The 17,387-nt window shown below is 34.2% G+C and overlaps 2 protein-coding genes across 51 annotated transcripts in view; one reads left to right on the top strand and one right to left on the bottom strand.

Moving 5' to 3' along the window:
• Positions 1–9,231, bottom strand: part of LOC127874608 (RNA polymerase-associated protein RTF1 homolog) — a 29,823-nt gene extending 20,592 nt beyond the window's left edge. The window contains exons 1-5 of the mRNA XM_052419056.1: positions 9,036–9,231; positions 5,056–5,166; positions 4,328–4,454; positions 3,166–3,337; positions 1,766–1,989 (exon numbers count right to left, since the gene is read on the bottom strand). Of these exons, the coding sequence (XP_052275016.1) occupies positions 1,766–1,989; positions 3,166–3,337; positions 4,328–4,454; positions 5,056–5,166; positions 9,036–9,113 (712 nt within the window). The 5' untranslated portion in view covers positions 9,114–9,231. The remainder of the gene's footprint in view (positions 1–1,765; positions 1,990–3,165; positions 3,338–4,327; positions 4,455–5,055; positions 5,167–9,035) is intronic.
• An 81-nt stretch (positions 9,232–9,312) lies between these two features.
• Positions 9,313–17,387, top strand: part of LOC127874603 (zinc finger FYVE domain-containing protein 1-like) — a 28,455-nt gene continuing 20,380 nt past the window's right edge. For all 50 annotated transcript variants that reach the window (XM_052419049.1, XM_052419051.1, XM_052419024.1 and 47 more), the window contains exons 1-6: positions 9,313–10,092; positions 10,424–10,931; positions 12,014–12,219; positions 12,887–12,984; positions 15,578–15,692; positions 16,592–16,689. In XM_052419049.1, coding sequence (XP_052275009.1) covers positions 9,403–10,092; positions 10,424–10,931; positions 12,014–12,219; positions 12,887–12,984; positions 15,578–15,692; positions 16,592–16,689 — 1,715 coding nt within the window. In that variant the 5' untranslated portion in view covers positions 9,313–9,402. The remainder of the gene's footprint in view (positions 10,093–10,423; positions 10,932–12,013; positions 12,220–12,886; positions 12,985–15,577; positions 15,693–16,591; positions 16,690–17,387) is intronic.

Genomic DNA, 17,387 nt, shown 5'->3' with positions numbered 1-17,387 from the left:
AATATTTAATGGTTGTAATAATTGGTAGTAAAGTGCTCCAACATCTTAGATCATTTTGGAAAACAAGGGCTGTCTCCATAGGATGACATATGCCCCCAATAAACGCTTTGATAGAAATTATGAGCATTTTTCGAAACCTAAACGCATTTTACGAAACCTAAGCGAGGACCTTAAGTTCAAGGTTAAGGTCCAGGGCCCTCAATCTGTCAAATCCACGGCCGAAATTCGGCCGCATTCCCCCCCCCCCCCCCCCTGAAAAGTATACTTTTTTCCCCTTTTGGGGGGAAAAATTCCCCCTAAAAAAAAAAAAAAAATTTTTTTATATAGATAGATGTCTCATGATTATTATATCTCAATTCTATTTTAATTTAATCTTGTCAAACATACTAAATTATGAAATAAGCAATGAATATAGTGCAAACATGTACAAATGTAATAATTAGATAGTAAGTAAAAAATCCCCCCAAAAGGGAAAACGCCGCGAAAATTCCCCCTGCTATGGGTAGCGACCCGCTTCCCCTAAAATGGATTGAGGGCCCTGAGGTCAAAGGGGTTAAAATGTGTGTGCGTATGGAAAGCCTTGTCCATATACACATGCATACCAAATATGAATGTTACATCTGAAGGGACAAAGAAAATATGAGCATTTTTCGAAACCTAAATGCAAATGTGACGGACAGATGGACGGACTGACAGGCGGACAGTGCGATCACTATATGCCCTCCTTCGGGGGCATAAAAACTAACAAGCTACAATAGAAAATATGTTATTCAGATATTTTTTTTATTGGGTAAATAAATACCACATAATGAAACAGTAGATTATTAATTAATTATTTTTCTTACAAGGAATTTATTTGACATAAGTATTAAAGAAACATCCATTAAACAGTAATGCACTTACACATTACAATAACAACCTTATAATTAAAGAAGCATTTCTTCATTTTTTTTTACTAAAATTTGGACTAAAAATTTCCCAATTGCTGTCCATAAAATTCCCAAAATAAGGTTTCTAAAATAATAAATAAAATGCAACATTAAAATAATTTGCCTATGACGCTCTATGGCTTGAACCTAAGTAAATATAGTATTGAAAACTTGACAACACTTAGTTATCAATTTTAAAGTATTTATGAGCAAAAAATCAAATACTCCAATTTCCCAATGTGAACACTTCACAAAGCGAATTTTCCTAATGTAATGTTTTTTTTGCGTACATTTTTCTCAATTGGGCTGGTACGGGTACTTTTCTAAATTGGGAAAAACAAATTGCCAGAATACGTAGCTATTTCTTGCATCGAGAATGGGTCAGATTTTCTGATCCATGTGAATTATAGCGCAAAGCCTTGGCCGATGGGTACTAAACCTTCAACTCTAATACCCTTTTCTGCTCAGAAACACAGTACAAACGAGTCTATGCAACCAGCATCAAACCAGAACAGCCTGTGAGTACTTTGCTCGCTGTTCAGGTTTTATGCAGTGTTGCTGCTCATTAGTATTTGAGGTTTGAAAACTAAGCCTTTAAAACTTTAATATATTTAGACATTTCTTTATTTTCTATTTTCTAAGGGACTAAGGCGTGTCTGAGTGAAAGAGGGCTAAGTAAGCTGGAAGGCAGGACTATATATATAGTTTGAAGAGACTTCCTTCAAACAAAATATTCCATCACAGCCGAAAGTTGTTCCTCTGATTCGCCTGTGAGAACTGCACAGGCTAATCTGGGACGAAACTTTAAGCCAAGCATTAAGCTTACTGATCCTAACCTCTGACTTTCTTCTCCTCTCTGCGAGCCTTGAGCTCCTGCATGGCGGTGAGCTTTTTGGAGTCCTTCTTGTTCTCAAGATCCTTCCTGCGCTCCTGACTGCGCTTGCTTGCCACAATGCCCACCACCCCCTTGGGGCTAGCGCTGTCTGACGTGCCGCCTTTTTCTTTCTTGCGCTTCTGTTCCAGCTTCTTGGCATGCTTCAACTTCTTTTCTATCTCGAATCTAAAATCATGTTGTTAGAAATTGTCAATATTTTAATTTTGTAACAGATTATAAGCCATAGATTACTGGTAATGGCATTCTTCTGACTTGTAAACAAAAAGACGTTGCAAATCCTGATTATTAATGCATTTTGCTAGAAAAAAAAACAACCGTTTAGGCAAACAGACCAAACAATTAATTAACTATTGTCATTTTAGGTTCTTCATGATGTTGTGTAAAAATATATCCAAATGAAAATTTCTTTCGCCAAATAGTTAAATGTTCAGCCATAAGCTAATAAGGTGAAAGGATGAATTAGCCCTGACAACAAATTCCCCACCATTCATGGAAACTAGCACTTCAATCAAGCAATCCTGAATTTTAATATCATAACTTGTCACAGAGAAATTTGTTAGAAAACCATCTTACATTTTTCTGAGGATCTGAGGAAGCCTGGTTCAAACTTTAAAAACATTAGGATTCACTTTTAACAGTAAAGGAACAGCCGAATAAAGCCAGTCTCTGTAAAACAGTCCCCACAGGCTATTCATGGACAACACTTTCCCCTTGAACTATATTTTTCTTTAGAATAGGCTCCCTTTAAACAAAAAGAGGAAAGTGTTGTCCCTGTATTAAGCCCAGTTTTCCCACAACGCTCCTCAATTAAAGGGATCTTTTCACGGTTTGGTAAATTGACAAAATTGAAAAAAGTTGTTTTAGATTCGCAAATTTTCGTTTTAGTTGTGATATTTGTGAGGAAACAGTATTACTGAACATTTACCATAGTCTAATATAGCCTTTATATGTATCTTTTGACGATTTGAAAACCTAAAAATTATAAAGCGTTGCAACGCGAAACGATTGAATAATTTGGAGAGTTCTGTTGTTGTCGTTTAAATTTACGAATCTACGCTACGAAGATTGCTTATATAAGGTATAAAATACTTGTTCTGTGTATACTCGGTGGAATAGCCGAGAGTGCTAATGCGTTTTTACTTCAGACTAACTCCAGGACTCCGGGGGTCACTGGTTCGAGCCCTGGTACCGGCTACTTTTTTTTCCTTGTTTTAATTATATTCTTGATTTTTTACTGGAGCTTTTAAGATCCAATGTTTACATTTATCAATATAAAGCATTTAATGACAAACTTCAAAATATGGCAAAAACTGTGAAAAGGCCCCTTTAAGCCCAGCTCACCTGGTTTTCAGCAGGTTTCTCCGCTCCATGCGATTGAAGAGCTCTGTTTCCCGCTCCTTCTCTGTCATGTCCTCTAGGCGCTGCTTGTCTTCCTCGTCGCCTATCAGGTTCTCGTCGTAGCCGTCGTGGAACTGCTCGTCCCCAGAGTCCTCACCGGAGTCAGACACTTCACCTGCAAGGCAAGGCTTCTTTCAGAAAAGGAAGATTTCGTCATATTGATGGAAAGCCCTAGAAAACAATTACCAAGTGCTGTGCCTTGCTCTAAAAGTGTTTATAACAAAGGAACATTTGACATTATCTCCTCACCTAGAATGCAAGGCTTCACACAGAAAAGGACCATTATGTCAGAAAGTGTTAACAACCCTCCCTGCTATGTCATCTAAAGCCAAAGTGATACCTAAAAATGCCTCTGTAATTTTAAAAATCGTATCAACTGAACCAATATTGTTACCAAACTTCTCAGTAAAATCATTGACTTTGACAAATGACACTGCTTATAAAATGATCATGAGAAATCTTAACAGTTGATATGCTCTGCTCAAAAAGTGTGAAAAAGTGGGACAATATAATGCAGCTTATAACAGGAACATTCAGACCTTAAATAAGAACACTTTAAGGAAAAGATCTAGAGAAAAATAGCAGGCTGCAGCACAATGCCCATTTTTGCTGTCAACTTGCCCATCTGGGCTGGTCACAGTTAAAAGTGTGAAAATCTAAAATTTTATCTGTTTTTGCAAAAATGGCATCTGATACCTTTATTGCTAAAAAGTAAAAAAAAAAACATTCAAATGTTTTACTAAAAATTACTGAGATTTATTAAGTTATTTAAAAAAAACTGGTGCGCATTTCCACTGTCCCATTTTAGCAGCCTCCTTTTACGTTTGGAATCCTATATCTTGCCATGCCACTGTACACACATAGCCTGTTCACAAAGATATCAGAAGCTTTAGTAAATTACTTAAATGCTAAAAAAATCATGTCACTTTTATTACATTCTTTTTAAAGTAAAATGGTTATTTAAACATTGGATTAAATACTTTAATGTTTACCTTGTTTCCAACAAAAACATTATATAACATATAGTGAATTTCATTAAATACATCAACACTATCAGGAATTAAGAGACTATTTTATAAAAGTAATTTTGGTTAAAATAATTAACCTTCTTCTGGCTCTGACTTGATTTCGCCTTCACTTTCACTTTCTGATGAGGAGTTGACAACTGTTTTCCGGTTTGCCAACTTTTTGCCTTTCTTCTTTTTCTTTCCTTTCTTGCCATCCATTCTCCACTATAACATCATTCATTAAAATACCCTATAATAAAACTGGTAATACATGTTTAAGGTTCTAAATTATTTTTATGCTGTAATAAACTGTACAACACCCTTTTTATGGGCAACTTTATGTATTGATACAATATCAATTTTTAATGTATGCATTATTAACTTCTTTGAATATTTTAATCTAAAAGATCTTAACCTAAGTCCGGAATAGAAGGGATGGGACTTAGCAGGGGTCTACTAGCTAATGGTTCCTAAACAATTTGTCCCCTAGGTTGTCAAAGAAAATTCAAGTACAACAAGAAGTATTATAATAACGAAGGTATGCAACTATGGCCAAACATTTTAAAAAATTCTATCCCTGTAATATATTTCAGGAATAAGATTTTGAGAGTATTTACAGAAGTTTTCCACACAGATTTAAAGGAATGTATTTACTGAAATGCTCAACAATGCAAAGTCAACCTCCACTGTAACGAGTGTTCTTTACCCCCTTGACACCAAGTACTGGTTCTACCCAGGACATAAACACAAGAGCATTGCAATAAGCATTAGGATTTTGGATGCAATGGAGCTAAAATAAATAGGTTTAAAGTAAAGCACTACTCACGTCCCCATCACTGCCTGAGGAAGATTCTGAGTCGCTGTCGCCACTGGACTGACTGGTCCCTTTGGACTGAGATGGAGATTTCCTCTTCCTCTTTGCAAGAGCTTTTAAATCCTGGTAAAAGAATAAATGGGTTTCTATTGTGTAATTACCAGTGATCAGCACTTGCTTTTTTTGGGAGATACATTAAATAGAAGAGTGGTCTATTTTTAAGTAATTAATAACCAACACACATGAAGGACTGGTTACGACATATCTTACTTCAATCCTGAGTCAAAAAAGCCAAAATAAGAATGTCAAGTCCACTTATTGTGCACTAAACAATACGTGCCACATACATTAATAATACAGTTGTATTAAAAAAAAATATTAATGGGTTTAACCTATTTTCACTTCAAAATTTTATAATGAAATTTAATAATCATTGATCGAGGAGAAATAACTAATATGTGTTAACAGACATGTACATACTTTTGGGCCAACAAAGTTACATGTACTTAAAATCTCAACTAAACTTTTGTTTATTAAATCAGTTATCATCAAATACTGCTGTCGCTGTTGCGTAATGGATATGGTGTCCGCAGGTCTAAGGTTAGATCACTATTGTGGGAGCGTTTTTTAGAACTCCCCCATAGACACCAAGTACTATCCCAGGAAGTCTAGTCCCAGGAAACAGACTCAAGCGTTTCAAATAAGCTTTCTATGCAATCGAGATAAAACAAGACTATTGTCAAGCAATATGGTCCCCTACCGGTGAAACTCCACCATTGTCAGAATATTTTTCTCTATATTTTTTGCCATAGCAACCAGAATTTTTGAGGTAGGAACAAAATGAAATGATGTGCATAATCTCCATATTGCCATCTATGTTTCAAGTTTAATGAAAAAATATTAAGAACTTTTAAAGCTATCATCGCAGGATCCAGAAAAGTGTGAAAGACTGACTGACTGACATACTGACGGACACACAGAGCGTAATTTAAACCATAAGTCCCCTCCGGTTTCACCGGTGGGGGACAAAAATAGGTTTAAACCAAATACTGAAATACTAAAAACTAATTCATCATATTAGTATTTGTAAAAAAAAAAATAGCATGCATGTCCATATAAGTTTATAGTTGTTACTAAAACATGCATTAAATTTAGAGCATGTTTTTTGCACACAACTAAAATTCATATGCATGAATTAATAAATAATTTAATATGCATTACAACTAAATATTATTTGTGGTGTATGCATCTTTGGTTAAGTGAAATCAAAATAAGGCAATTTTAGGCTTATGTTGAAAGCAATTGTTTTGAACGAAATGAAATGACGTGCATAATGTCCATATTGCCATCTATCCATGTTTCAATTTTCATGAAAAAATATTAAGAACTTTAAAAGTTATCGCAGGATCCAGAAAAACCACCATTTTCAGCAGTATTTCTAGTCTATTTGTTGCCATAGCAACCATAATTTTTGACGTAGGAACGAAATGAAATGACGTGCATAATGTCCATATTGCCATCTATCCATGTTCCAAGTTTCATGAAAAAATATTAAGAACTTTTAAAGTTATCGCAGGATCCATAAAAGTGTGATGGACGGACGGAGGGAGACAAAACCAAAAAAGTTCCCTCCAGTGAAACCAGTAGGGGACTAATGAGCATATCCCAGTTACAAATGCCTAATTATAGATAGAGGCGGAAGTAAGCGAAGGGCCCACTTGCCAAGGGCCCCTAAAATTTGCATATGGCCGCTAGATTTTCTTGTTATTTTTTTTTCCACTGTCTAAAAGGTATTGAAAGAAAAAAGGGTGGCAACCATGGTCAAAGTGTTTTTTCTATCACTGTAGAGATGGTATATACCCATGATAAATATTTCAACCCTGGCATAATGTTTTGTGGCAGAAACTTACACAATACCATTTTATATCTAAAAAAAATGTATTTTCTTGATCAGGAATGTACATCATTTAGATCTTCTACCCTTCTTTATTCACTTTTTTTTAATGCCTCTCATTTATATCAGTGAAAACATTTATCTTGTGTGTCCTACATTCATTGACATCAAAATTTAATTATCTTTTTTTTAATTTCATCAATTTAGTGTCTATCTATCTATCCAGTATTTTTTTTACTTATAGGGGAATGGTGGCGGGGCCCGTCCAAAGGGGAAAAAATGCGTTGTTTTTTAGGAAAAGGGCAAAATTAAAAATTCACTTTTTTATATGTAATGATATTTATTATATTAATACACATGTTTGAATGAATATAATATTAACAGCTGAATGTCTTTGTCCTTTTTCTTAAAATTAAAATATATATATCAATGATATTTTCAACTTTAGTTTCAGACAGTTCAGCCTTCATGCACAGTCTCAGTTTTCTTAGCCATTTTGAGTCTAATTGGGATCTTTTAAATCGATAAAATGGCAAATTTGAGCATTTTTTATCAATAAAATGGACCAAATCCGAATGATTTTATCAACAAATATTGACACAATATAGATACATCAGACCTTTTCTTGGCCATTTTGGGAGAAAAATGCAATTAATATGAAATTTCCACTGATTTGGGAAAAACTATTTAATATAACTCTTTAAAATAGTTCAAAATAATATAAATTATAGTTATATACTTTGTTAGTTGTTTATGAAATAAATTTGAGATATATTTATCATGATTATGAGACAGTTCTTTCTAAAAAAATAATTATATTTTTTTTTAACTTCTGGAGGGGATTTTTTTACAAAATGGGGGAAAAATATATACTCTTTTTTGAGGGGAATGAGGCCGAATATCGGCCCCGAAATTGCCATAAAAAAAACACTGCTATCTATACTGTCTAACTCCCCTTGTGGGTATTATTGACAGGTGCGCAGTCAGTGCAAAGATAAGTGTTAAAAGTGAGAAAGATAAAAGTATGTTAGATTTATCATGCATGGTGAAGTGATTTAAAGTTAAAAAACTGATAAAAACATGTGTCTCGGAGTTCAAGGGGCAGAAGGGGAAAGCAGGGACCGCTTAAACCCTTCAAGATCAGGATGTAACACTGTAGTGGCAGGGAGGTTGTTCCACATCACAATAGCAATTGGGAAAAATGAAAACTTATAGTAATTTGCAGTGGTATGGATCTGTCTGAAAGAGAGGGGGTGCATGTGATGAGTGAATCTGGTGGGTCGCACGATATATGATGGTAGGGGCACGGCCACTAAACCTTGGAACAATTTTGAAAAAGATTATTAATTTAGTGTCATTTTGTCTGTCTTGTAGGGTCTGCCAACCAAGTTCCTTTTGCATGGAGGTGACACTGTCATATAGAGAATAATTATGCTTGACCCAGCAGACTGCTCGATGCTGTACATTTTCAATTTTTTGTATATTTTGTAATGTGTGAGGACTCCATACGGAAGAGCATATTCAACCTGTGGTCTAACTATTGTCTTGTATGCCAGCTGGCGAATGTTGGAATATCTTGTCTGCATGTTCCTGCGTAGAAAACCAAGAAATTTATTAGCGTTATTTGTAATTCTGTTTATATGGGTGTTCCAGGAAAGGTCCTTTGAGATGTCCACACCTAAGTATTTTGCATTGTCAACAGTTTCTAATATTTGTGTTACTTTATTATTAACTTGCAGACCAATTACTGTTGGCCAAATGTACTATTTTTGCAAATATTGCAGTTTTACGTATCCCAATCGAAATAGAGTGGATTATTGAAAAAAAACTGAATTTTTGTTTGAGACAATGAATGCATCTGTAAACCCTGCACAGGATTTAGGTTGGGGAAAGGATATTGTTGGACTCGAGTTAGGACTATTGGTTTCAGATAATAAAACCAGTGATGTTAATCCAAATGAGACTTTTCAAAGTCGCACGTTGTCTAGGCAATATTTAAATCACGCCGTAATAGTCTAATAAGACCGTAACTCATAACTAAATTTTGGAAATATTAAAAATAAATGTGTTGAAATTGTTTTTGAAAAGAGATGCCTACTTCATCTAGATTGGAGCCACTATCACTGGCCTCACTGTCTGAGTCAATGATAGGAGCCGACTTTTTTCGCTTTGACATGTTTCACAAAGTTATGTATCAATAAATTCACGTAAATATGAAAGAAATTCTTCAAACAAAAACAATCAATCTACAGAGTTTCCCAGCATGCTTTAAACTCTACATGGGAGGTTACTCTCAGCGAATTAATCACTGAGTCCAACACCAATCAACTTTGACGTTACATGTCGAATGCAGAAATTAAACCAATTAAACCTACCGTTACAATTATGTTTATTTACGGAAATGACCATCAACAATGAGGCAGGATCACAACTAAGACGGAGAAAAGATGTAGAACAATGTTACAATGGCTACGTTGAACAAACGAAAATACAGAACACGATCGTCTAAGAAACACTGTGAGGAAAAGTTCTGTTGCCTGACAGAAGGTGCCGTTGCTTTCTACTTTTGCATCCAGTGTAAGACAAATCAGTGTCAAAATTGTGAGTCTGAAATACATAAATCGAAACTTAAGTTTGATTTTCATGATCGACAGTCCATAGATTCTCCCCCATATGAGGATTTGTGTCAGATTGCATCGTTATTAAACAACCTTGAATGCGAAGACAGTAATTTTGCAGATTTGCACTGTGACAACTGTGAGCGCAATTTCTGCAGGTACTGTTTTGACGTGTATCATAATAAAGACAGTCGCAAAACACATCGGAAGTATTCAGTCAAGGAGTATCGACAAAGGCAGGCAGAAGCAGCTGCCATCAAGGCTTGTTCCCTAAAGCCATTGTCGCCTGTTTCCCAGTTCGACGATTCCCTGACATTTCTGTCTTGCCCTCAAATCTCTGACAGTTTAGAAGACAGTGGAATGATGTATAATAGCGTTCATTCAGACATCAGTCAAAACAGCATACCTGATCTGCTGACTGACTCCAACAAACAGGACATGCATTCATTAACAAAGGCACTGGAAGAGAGTCAGATTGATGAGCAGTATGCTGACTGTGACAGCTTTCTACTTGTTGATGAACAAGAAACTTTGCAGGTGCATATGTAATTTCTTTCTGATTAATGTTGAATTATAATAGGTTTCGTTCAGACAAATGAGGTTGGTAATCCACTTGTCTAGTAAGACCAAGCATATATCAACTGCTTTTGCTACCTTAAATTAAAACCAAGTTAAATTTTCTTACACCTACTTCTGGAAATCATATACATGTCATCTAATTAACAACATAATCATTAATAATGGGAAGCCAATTTTTTATTATGGCTGTGTTTTCTGTTAATTAATTCAATATTATAAGCAGTATTGTGAACATATTAATGTCCAATATGATGTCATTGACTTTTTGTTATTGTGTTTTGATTTTCAGGTGATAGACAATGAAGACTTTACCAACAAACTTAAATGTGATAAAGATTCACTTGTGAAAGTGGTGTCCATATTTGGTAATACAGGTGATGGGAAGTCTCACACTTTAAATCATACGTTCTTCGGAGGCAAAGAAGTCTTCAAGACCTCCGCTCACCAGGCATCTTGTACTGTCGGTGTTTGGGCCTCATATGATCAGGAAAACTCGGCAATAGTTGTAGACACAGAAGGACTCCTCGGTGTGACAACCAATCAGAATCAGCGAACAAGGCTCTTACTGAAGTTGTTGGCTGTGTCAGATGTTGTTATTTACAGAACAAGAGCTGAAAGACTTCACAACGATATGTTCTTTTTCCTTGGTGATGCATCGAAAGCCTATTCCAAGCATTTCACTGAGGAACTGAGGGCAGTATCAAAGAGGAACAAGATGTCATTAGACATTGTGAATATGAGTCCTTCTGTGGTTATCTTCCATGAGACACAAAACACAAACGTATTAGGAAAAGCAGGTAAGCACTTTTAATTGTAAAGTTTGTTACTATGTTTGCTATTCTGTTTGGAAAAAATAGATATTTAAACAGAATTTAACTGGTCATGTCGTGGTCACAACTGGTAACAAATAAGTTAGTATATCTATACATGTATCTCAGTGTGTTTGTTTTCACTCAAAATCGGGTCCGGTAATCAGCCCCATTCCCAGTGGAAAAGATAATATATTTTTTCAAAATGGAAGCTAAAAATTCCCGATGGAAGGTTTCCAAAAAAAATGTTTTTTTTTTAGATCTCAATATTTTGTTCAACTCCCATCAATATAAGTTCAACCTTACTAAATATAATACTGAAAACAATTAACACTGTATTATGTGAATTGGGAATAAGACATCAAACTGGGAATGGACATCATTTTAGTGATTTTCTCTAACAAAACTATTCATTTCATGATCTACATATATTTTTGTAATATGTTATCTATAATTTAAGCTTAATTAGAAATTTTCCATGACTTTTTCATTAACAGTGATAGAATTTGTATAATTTAAAGTGAATTTTTAAACCGTGTCCATGCGCGGCATGGACACAGTTTCATTTCATGAGGATTTTTTTTTTAATTAATAAAGAATCCAGTTTTGAAGTAAAATCAATTTAAATGATGCTATTATATATGCAAGTATATGTTTTAATTATAATTTGTAAAACTAGATAAATGCAACATATAAAACTGTATATTATGCACATTTGATAAAACACAATTTATTCCCAAATTGATGTCTTATTCCCAATTCACATAATACAGTGTTAATTGTATTCTCAATTTTGAAGCATTTTTAGCAAAACAACAACAATACTAATTTCCCAATTTTAGTCCAAAGCATCAAATTTTCCCAATGCAAAGGGACCCGACCCCATTCCCAAAATGTTGGGAAAAAAACACAAGACAGTATGAATTTTGATGAGCTGTATAAATAAAACAGCTTTCTTTCAAGTGTTATTGATTAAGTTATTAAAACAGCAAGTTTTTATTTAAGATACCAGTATTACAAATGTTAATTTCAGTTTATTCAAATGACAGTGTGTATTTATCAACATGCAGGTGAAGGTGCAGAGACGACCCTACGGGAGAGATTCAAAGAGTTAGAGTGCACAATGAACTTCAGTGATCTCAAGTATGTTGGGACCAAAACTGCACGGGACCAGTTGACTGATTTCTCAAAACTGCGCAGAGCTGTTCAGGAGCAGCTCCACAACAACACCATACGAGCGCCAAGGAAACCAGAAATTGTGTTCAAGACATTCCAGGTTGTGGTTTTTTCTAATAACAGAAATAAGTTCTCTGCTCAGTTTTTATATGTAAAACCTTACACATTTACATTCAACTACTCTTATTTGTTTTGAACCTTGTGTGTTTATTTAATTTTATGAATGTCAGTTATTTGTTAATCTTTTGGATTTCAAATTACAGTGTATAGTTTTACTTTTTATTTGAGAGAGAAATACAATTAGGCATTATATTTAAATGCTTGTAGTTACTTCCTTGTGAACAAATTTGAATGAGGGGAAAACATTTATCAAATTATTAAATCCACAGATATAAAGATAAATGTATGTTTTGCTCCATTAGATTTCAGTACACCTTGTATCCAGCAATTTGACACAAGGGAATTGCAATTACTTGTTTCTCAGTTAATCAAATAAAATGCTTTGCATTGTTTAAATTATTGTTTTATTGGTTAAATTATTTGTAACATCTAGAAGCTGTTTTGTCAAGAGGTTTATTGCTTTAATTTAAACCTAAATTGTTACTGGTTATCATTTTGTTTGCAAAAACTTTTACAGATTGTAAAACCCCCCCACTGTAGACTCATTTTTACACCCATGTAATGTCAAAGGTGAGGTTAATTGACTTGTGGCTTTTAAATTTAATGAAATCACCGTGAACAACAAGGTAGTGTTGATGCATTTTCAGGTTTTGAATGACAAGTTCAGTGGAGAGATAGAGAAGCATGTGTATGAGACATTTCCTGACCAGTACTTCACGTGTGGTGCCAAGTGCCAGTCCTGCGGGTAAGTGAACATCGTTGCCTCATACAAAACACCAACCAGATATTAACAATACAAACATGTACATTTAAATACTGAGCATATTTAAAACTATTATTAAGAAAGAATAATTTTGTGTACAGATCTTCCAAACTTGTGGCTATCACATATGGAAGTTCCTTGACGTCCACATTTGTAGTAGAAGAAGGTCCATTATGTAAAGGTGAACAATTAAGGAGAAAATATATGTGATTTTTCGGTGAAATCACCTATTTCTCTGAATAATTTGGCATATTAATTATAAATACTGAATGAAAAAGTGTTGACCATAAAAACAAGAATATGTTGAAAAAATAATTTGTTTTAACTCTTATGCATTCATTATTAGTATTAGGCACTGTCGAAGCATAAAGACTTCCAATTTGTTAAATTTAAATTAAGCCCTGTAATTTAGTGATGCATTCATGCAGACAGAGAGTAGCCTGTGGAATGAATGAAGTAAGATATTGTGACACAATCATAATATCATTTTTTGTTACAATTGTCCAAAGGATGAACTTAAAATGTACCTGTATACCTATTCAAAAATAATCTGCTGGATCATGCCCTAATCCCAACTGACAATTTTGTTACCATTTATGTTAAAATAGGACTATATCTTAAGCCAAGATTAATAGTTATGCCATACCGTGGCCTAAAGTTTGATACCACTTTGTAGTTATCACCTTTAGTGTTTTTTTGTTTCTTTTTATAGCTATTATTGAGTCGTATTTCTAAATAAATATTTTTTCAAATCCGAATTTCGGCCGCAGCCCCCCACCTGAAAAGCATACTTTTTTCTCCTTTTGGGGGGAAAAATTCCCCCTGAAATTAAAGAAAAAAAAGTGTTTTTTTTAATAAGATGTGTCTCATGATTATTATATCTCAATTCTATTTCAATTTAATCTTGTCAAACATACTAAATTATGAAAAAAGAAATGAATATAGTGCAAACATGTACAAATGTAATAATGAGAGAGTAAGTAAAAAAATCCCCCCAAAAGCGAACCGCCGCGAAAATTCCCCCTCATGAGGGTAGCAGCCGGCTTCCCCTAAAATGGATTGAGGGCCCTGAAGTATTTTACAACAAAGCACAAACTTGTCTTCTGAATTCAGAAAAGCATTTGTCCAAAATATACTTGTATATTTACATGTGCTGTCAGTAAATCAAAACTATACTCGTAGAAACTGCTTTAAACAATGCTTAAGGAAATGAAATAATTTTTGCTTAATATCTGCATTTTACATGTATACCTGTTATTGCACAAGGTAAAATACCATCTGAGGTATTGAGAGTGAGGATTAAATGGTGAAGGTTTTACAAACATCTGTGCATTTAATGCATCCTAGACTGCTTTATTGATAAAATGTATTGTTACCAGTTTGTCAATGTCATTGATACATGTAATATATCAAATTTATTACGAGTTATTTTTTAACAGAACCTTTGTTTGCATAGGATTGGATTACGTTTTGTTTCTAATCCCTGCTTTATGTATGAAAACCAGGGCATTTAGTTATCAAGCCATTTTTCAATAAAGAATGAAAAATTTAATTAGAACCAAGAAAATACACACAGCATTTGAATATATAAGGGTGCAGGATCAACAGGGTTCACAGATGATTACATGTACACACGGGCTGGAAAGAATGAAAACACACCGTTAAGAACTTTATTTTTGAAAATATTTGAAGTTATTTAAATATGTCAATGCAAAAATCTTTAGTGCATAAAAGACAGTTTTCTTGCAGTTTGTGAGGATATCTTAAGATTTAAGATTACATTATTGAATACATCTGAAATCGGCGCAAAAATTTCACATTGCGTGCAGCATAACCATGTAAATGAATGTTGTAAACATAAAATTTCTGGCCAAAATCACGGGCTTATTTAATTAAGTAATTGTGATGTTTTTCACATTGCCATAAGCCGCATAAAAACTGTCTTGTATGCACTAGTTGAAATTCTTTAGAAAAATTGTTTTATAAAGTTATTTGAGAAAAAGCACCCCTTACTGGTGTGTTTATATCCATGAACATTCATTTGTGAACCCCATAAAGTCATGTGATCCTGTACCCTGATATACAGGATATAAATTGTGCTTTTGTCCTAAATAAAGAATTGTGGTGTTAAAGGTATTTTAATGTGTGCCATACTGAGCAGTATTATATTATTAGAATGAAACAGTTTCAATAATATTCTTTATTTTAAGAATTGATTGTTGAATACGTGCTCTTATCATTTCTTGTGAAAATTTTGCTTTCATGATTACCTGTCACAATTGACAGCATGTTTAACAATAACTCTTGGCAAAAGAGGTTTTACTAACACATTGTATGTTGAGAGTTTGCCTTGATATGTTATTATGATGATGTACAGAGATATATTAACACAGACTTTCATTAACATTTGCAGGCTTTGTCAGTTAAATTTGCATAAAGATGTACATTACAAATCTTCCTGCATTGTAAATGTAATTCTGCAATAAAGTAAACAATGATTGTCATATTTTTTGTTGTTCTTTCTTGATATGCTCATAAAACAAAGACAGTGCAATCGTTGTTTTGGCTTGTTCAGAGCGCGTTGTGTGCGCAGTATGAACCACAATCTCGCAGAAGAGGACCATATAACGGACAAAGGAACCAAGTGCAAGTACCAGCACCAGTTCGAGAACAAGGTGTACTACTGCAGGGTATGCTGTGCATTTTATTCAGCAGTGATATCGCTTAACTCTTACAGTGCTGGAACCAAATTTTGAAGGCCTTTGCAAACAGTTTGGATCCAGATGAGACGCCATAAAAAGTGGCGTCTCATCAGGATCCAAACTGTTTGCTATTCTGATAGTATTCTATGAAAAAAATCAAAGAAAATGCTAATTTAAAAAATTCAGCAGACGACATTTTAGCAGACAACAAATTTCCCAGCATGCAAAGGGTTAAGTTTAAACCTATTTATTTGGTCAATTGCATCAATAGCCTTAGGCTTATTGAAATGCTCTCAAACCCGTTTAATGGGTAGAACAAGTAATTAGTATCTTTGGGGGAGATCTTAAGAACGCTCCCTCAGTGGGGATCAAACCATTGACCTCATTGTCGCAGGCAGGCACCATACCCTCTATGTCATTGGAATTGATATTGTTTACAAAGAATTGTTTAATGGAAAGTATCGTGTCTATTGTAAATTGAAACTATTGTACTGGAAAAGTGAAATGTTTAGCAGATACATTTATAACAGTTTGACACTACAACCTTCACATATATGTGAATTTAACTTTTTGAAGACAGAATCAACCTTTTTGAAAGTGTCATTAATCCATTATGAAACTTTTGGGAAGTGGTGAGATAGGCTTAAATGAATGGCAAATAATTGGTTTCCAACATTATGGTCAATTTGTACTTTATTTTTACCCTATCAAGTGACATATTCAACTTTTGGAATTTAAGCTTGTTTCTTTAAAATATTTTTTTAAGGGTCAATTAAGTTTTTTTAGCATGTATCCAGTACTGTTGCCAGTGTAAGAGTGTATGAAATATGATGATAGTTGAAAAAACACATACTAGGGCTTATTCTGGTGTTTGAAAATCATTTTAGAAATGCTACCGGGACGGAAAACCAGTGAGGGTTGTTCCAAAGACATCCTCATCAAAGGACAGTGCATGGGTTGGTGTGGCAAAATATGTATGGGCAGGGTAAGTGTGTTAACTGACACGTTGATCTGACTATAAATAAAAATGTTTAAAAGTTATTGAAACTAAAACTTTTCTTCACTTACACATGATTATTGCTTCTTTATTAATTCAATATTGTATACAATAGATTGGTTAATTTATTATGTTTTAATTTATTTCTAGTAAAACTACAATACTTGTTGTGAAAAAAAAGCATATCTCTATATAAATCAACACACAATTCTATTTGTTATGATGTTAGCCTGTAAAATGATGCATTAAATGTGTCAAATACAATCTTCAAGTGAAAAGGTTTAGTATTTATTGAACTTTATTATGCTGCCCGAAAATTTTCGGTGAGCATATTGTAGACAGTTAGTCCTTCCTTCCGTCACACTTGTGTTACAGTTTCTCATAGCGCCTATATACCGATCTCTTACATATTTGTCATGTAGGTACCTTGCATGGACCTCTACCTTTTGACGAGGTTTGAGGTCACTGGGGTCAAGGTCAAGGTCACCGAGGCTAATAATAGATTTTCAGTCACACTTTTGTTACAGTTTTTCATAGCGTCTTCAATATTTTACCGATCTCTTACATATTTGGAATGTAGGTACCTTTTGATGAGGTTTGAGGTCACTGGGGTCAAAGTCAACAAGGCTAATAATAGATTTTCTCAAGGTCAATCAAGGGGAGCATCCATCGTTTTCAACAATATT

Source organism: Dreissena polymorpha, chromosome 3 (genome assembly GCF_020536995.1).
Source record: "Dreissena polymorpha isolate Duluth1 chromosome 3, UMN_Dpol_1.0, whole genome shotgun sequence".
Lineage (NCBI taxonomy): Eukaryota > Metazoa > Mollusca > Bivalvia > Myida > Dreissenidae > Dreissena > Dreissena polymorpha.
This window is presented reverse-complemented; position numbering and strand designations above follow the sequence as displayed.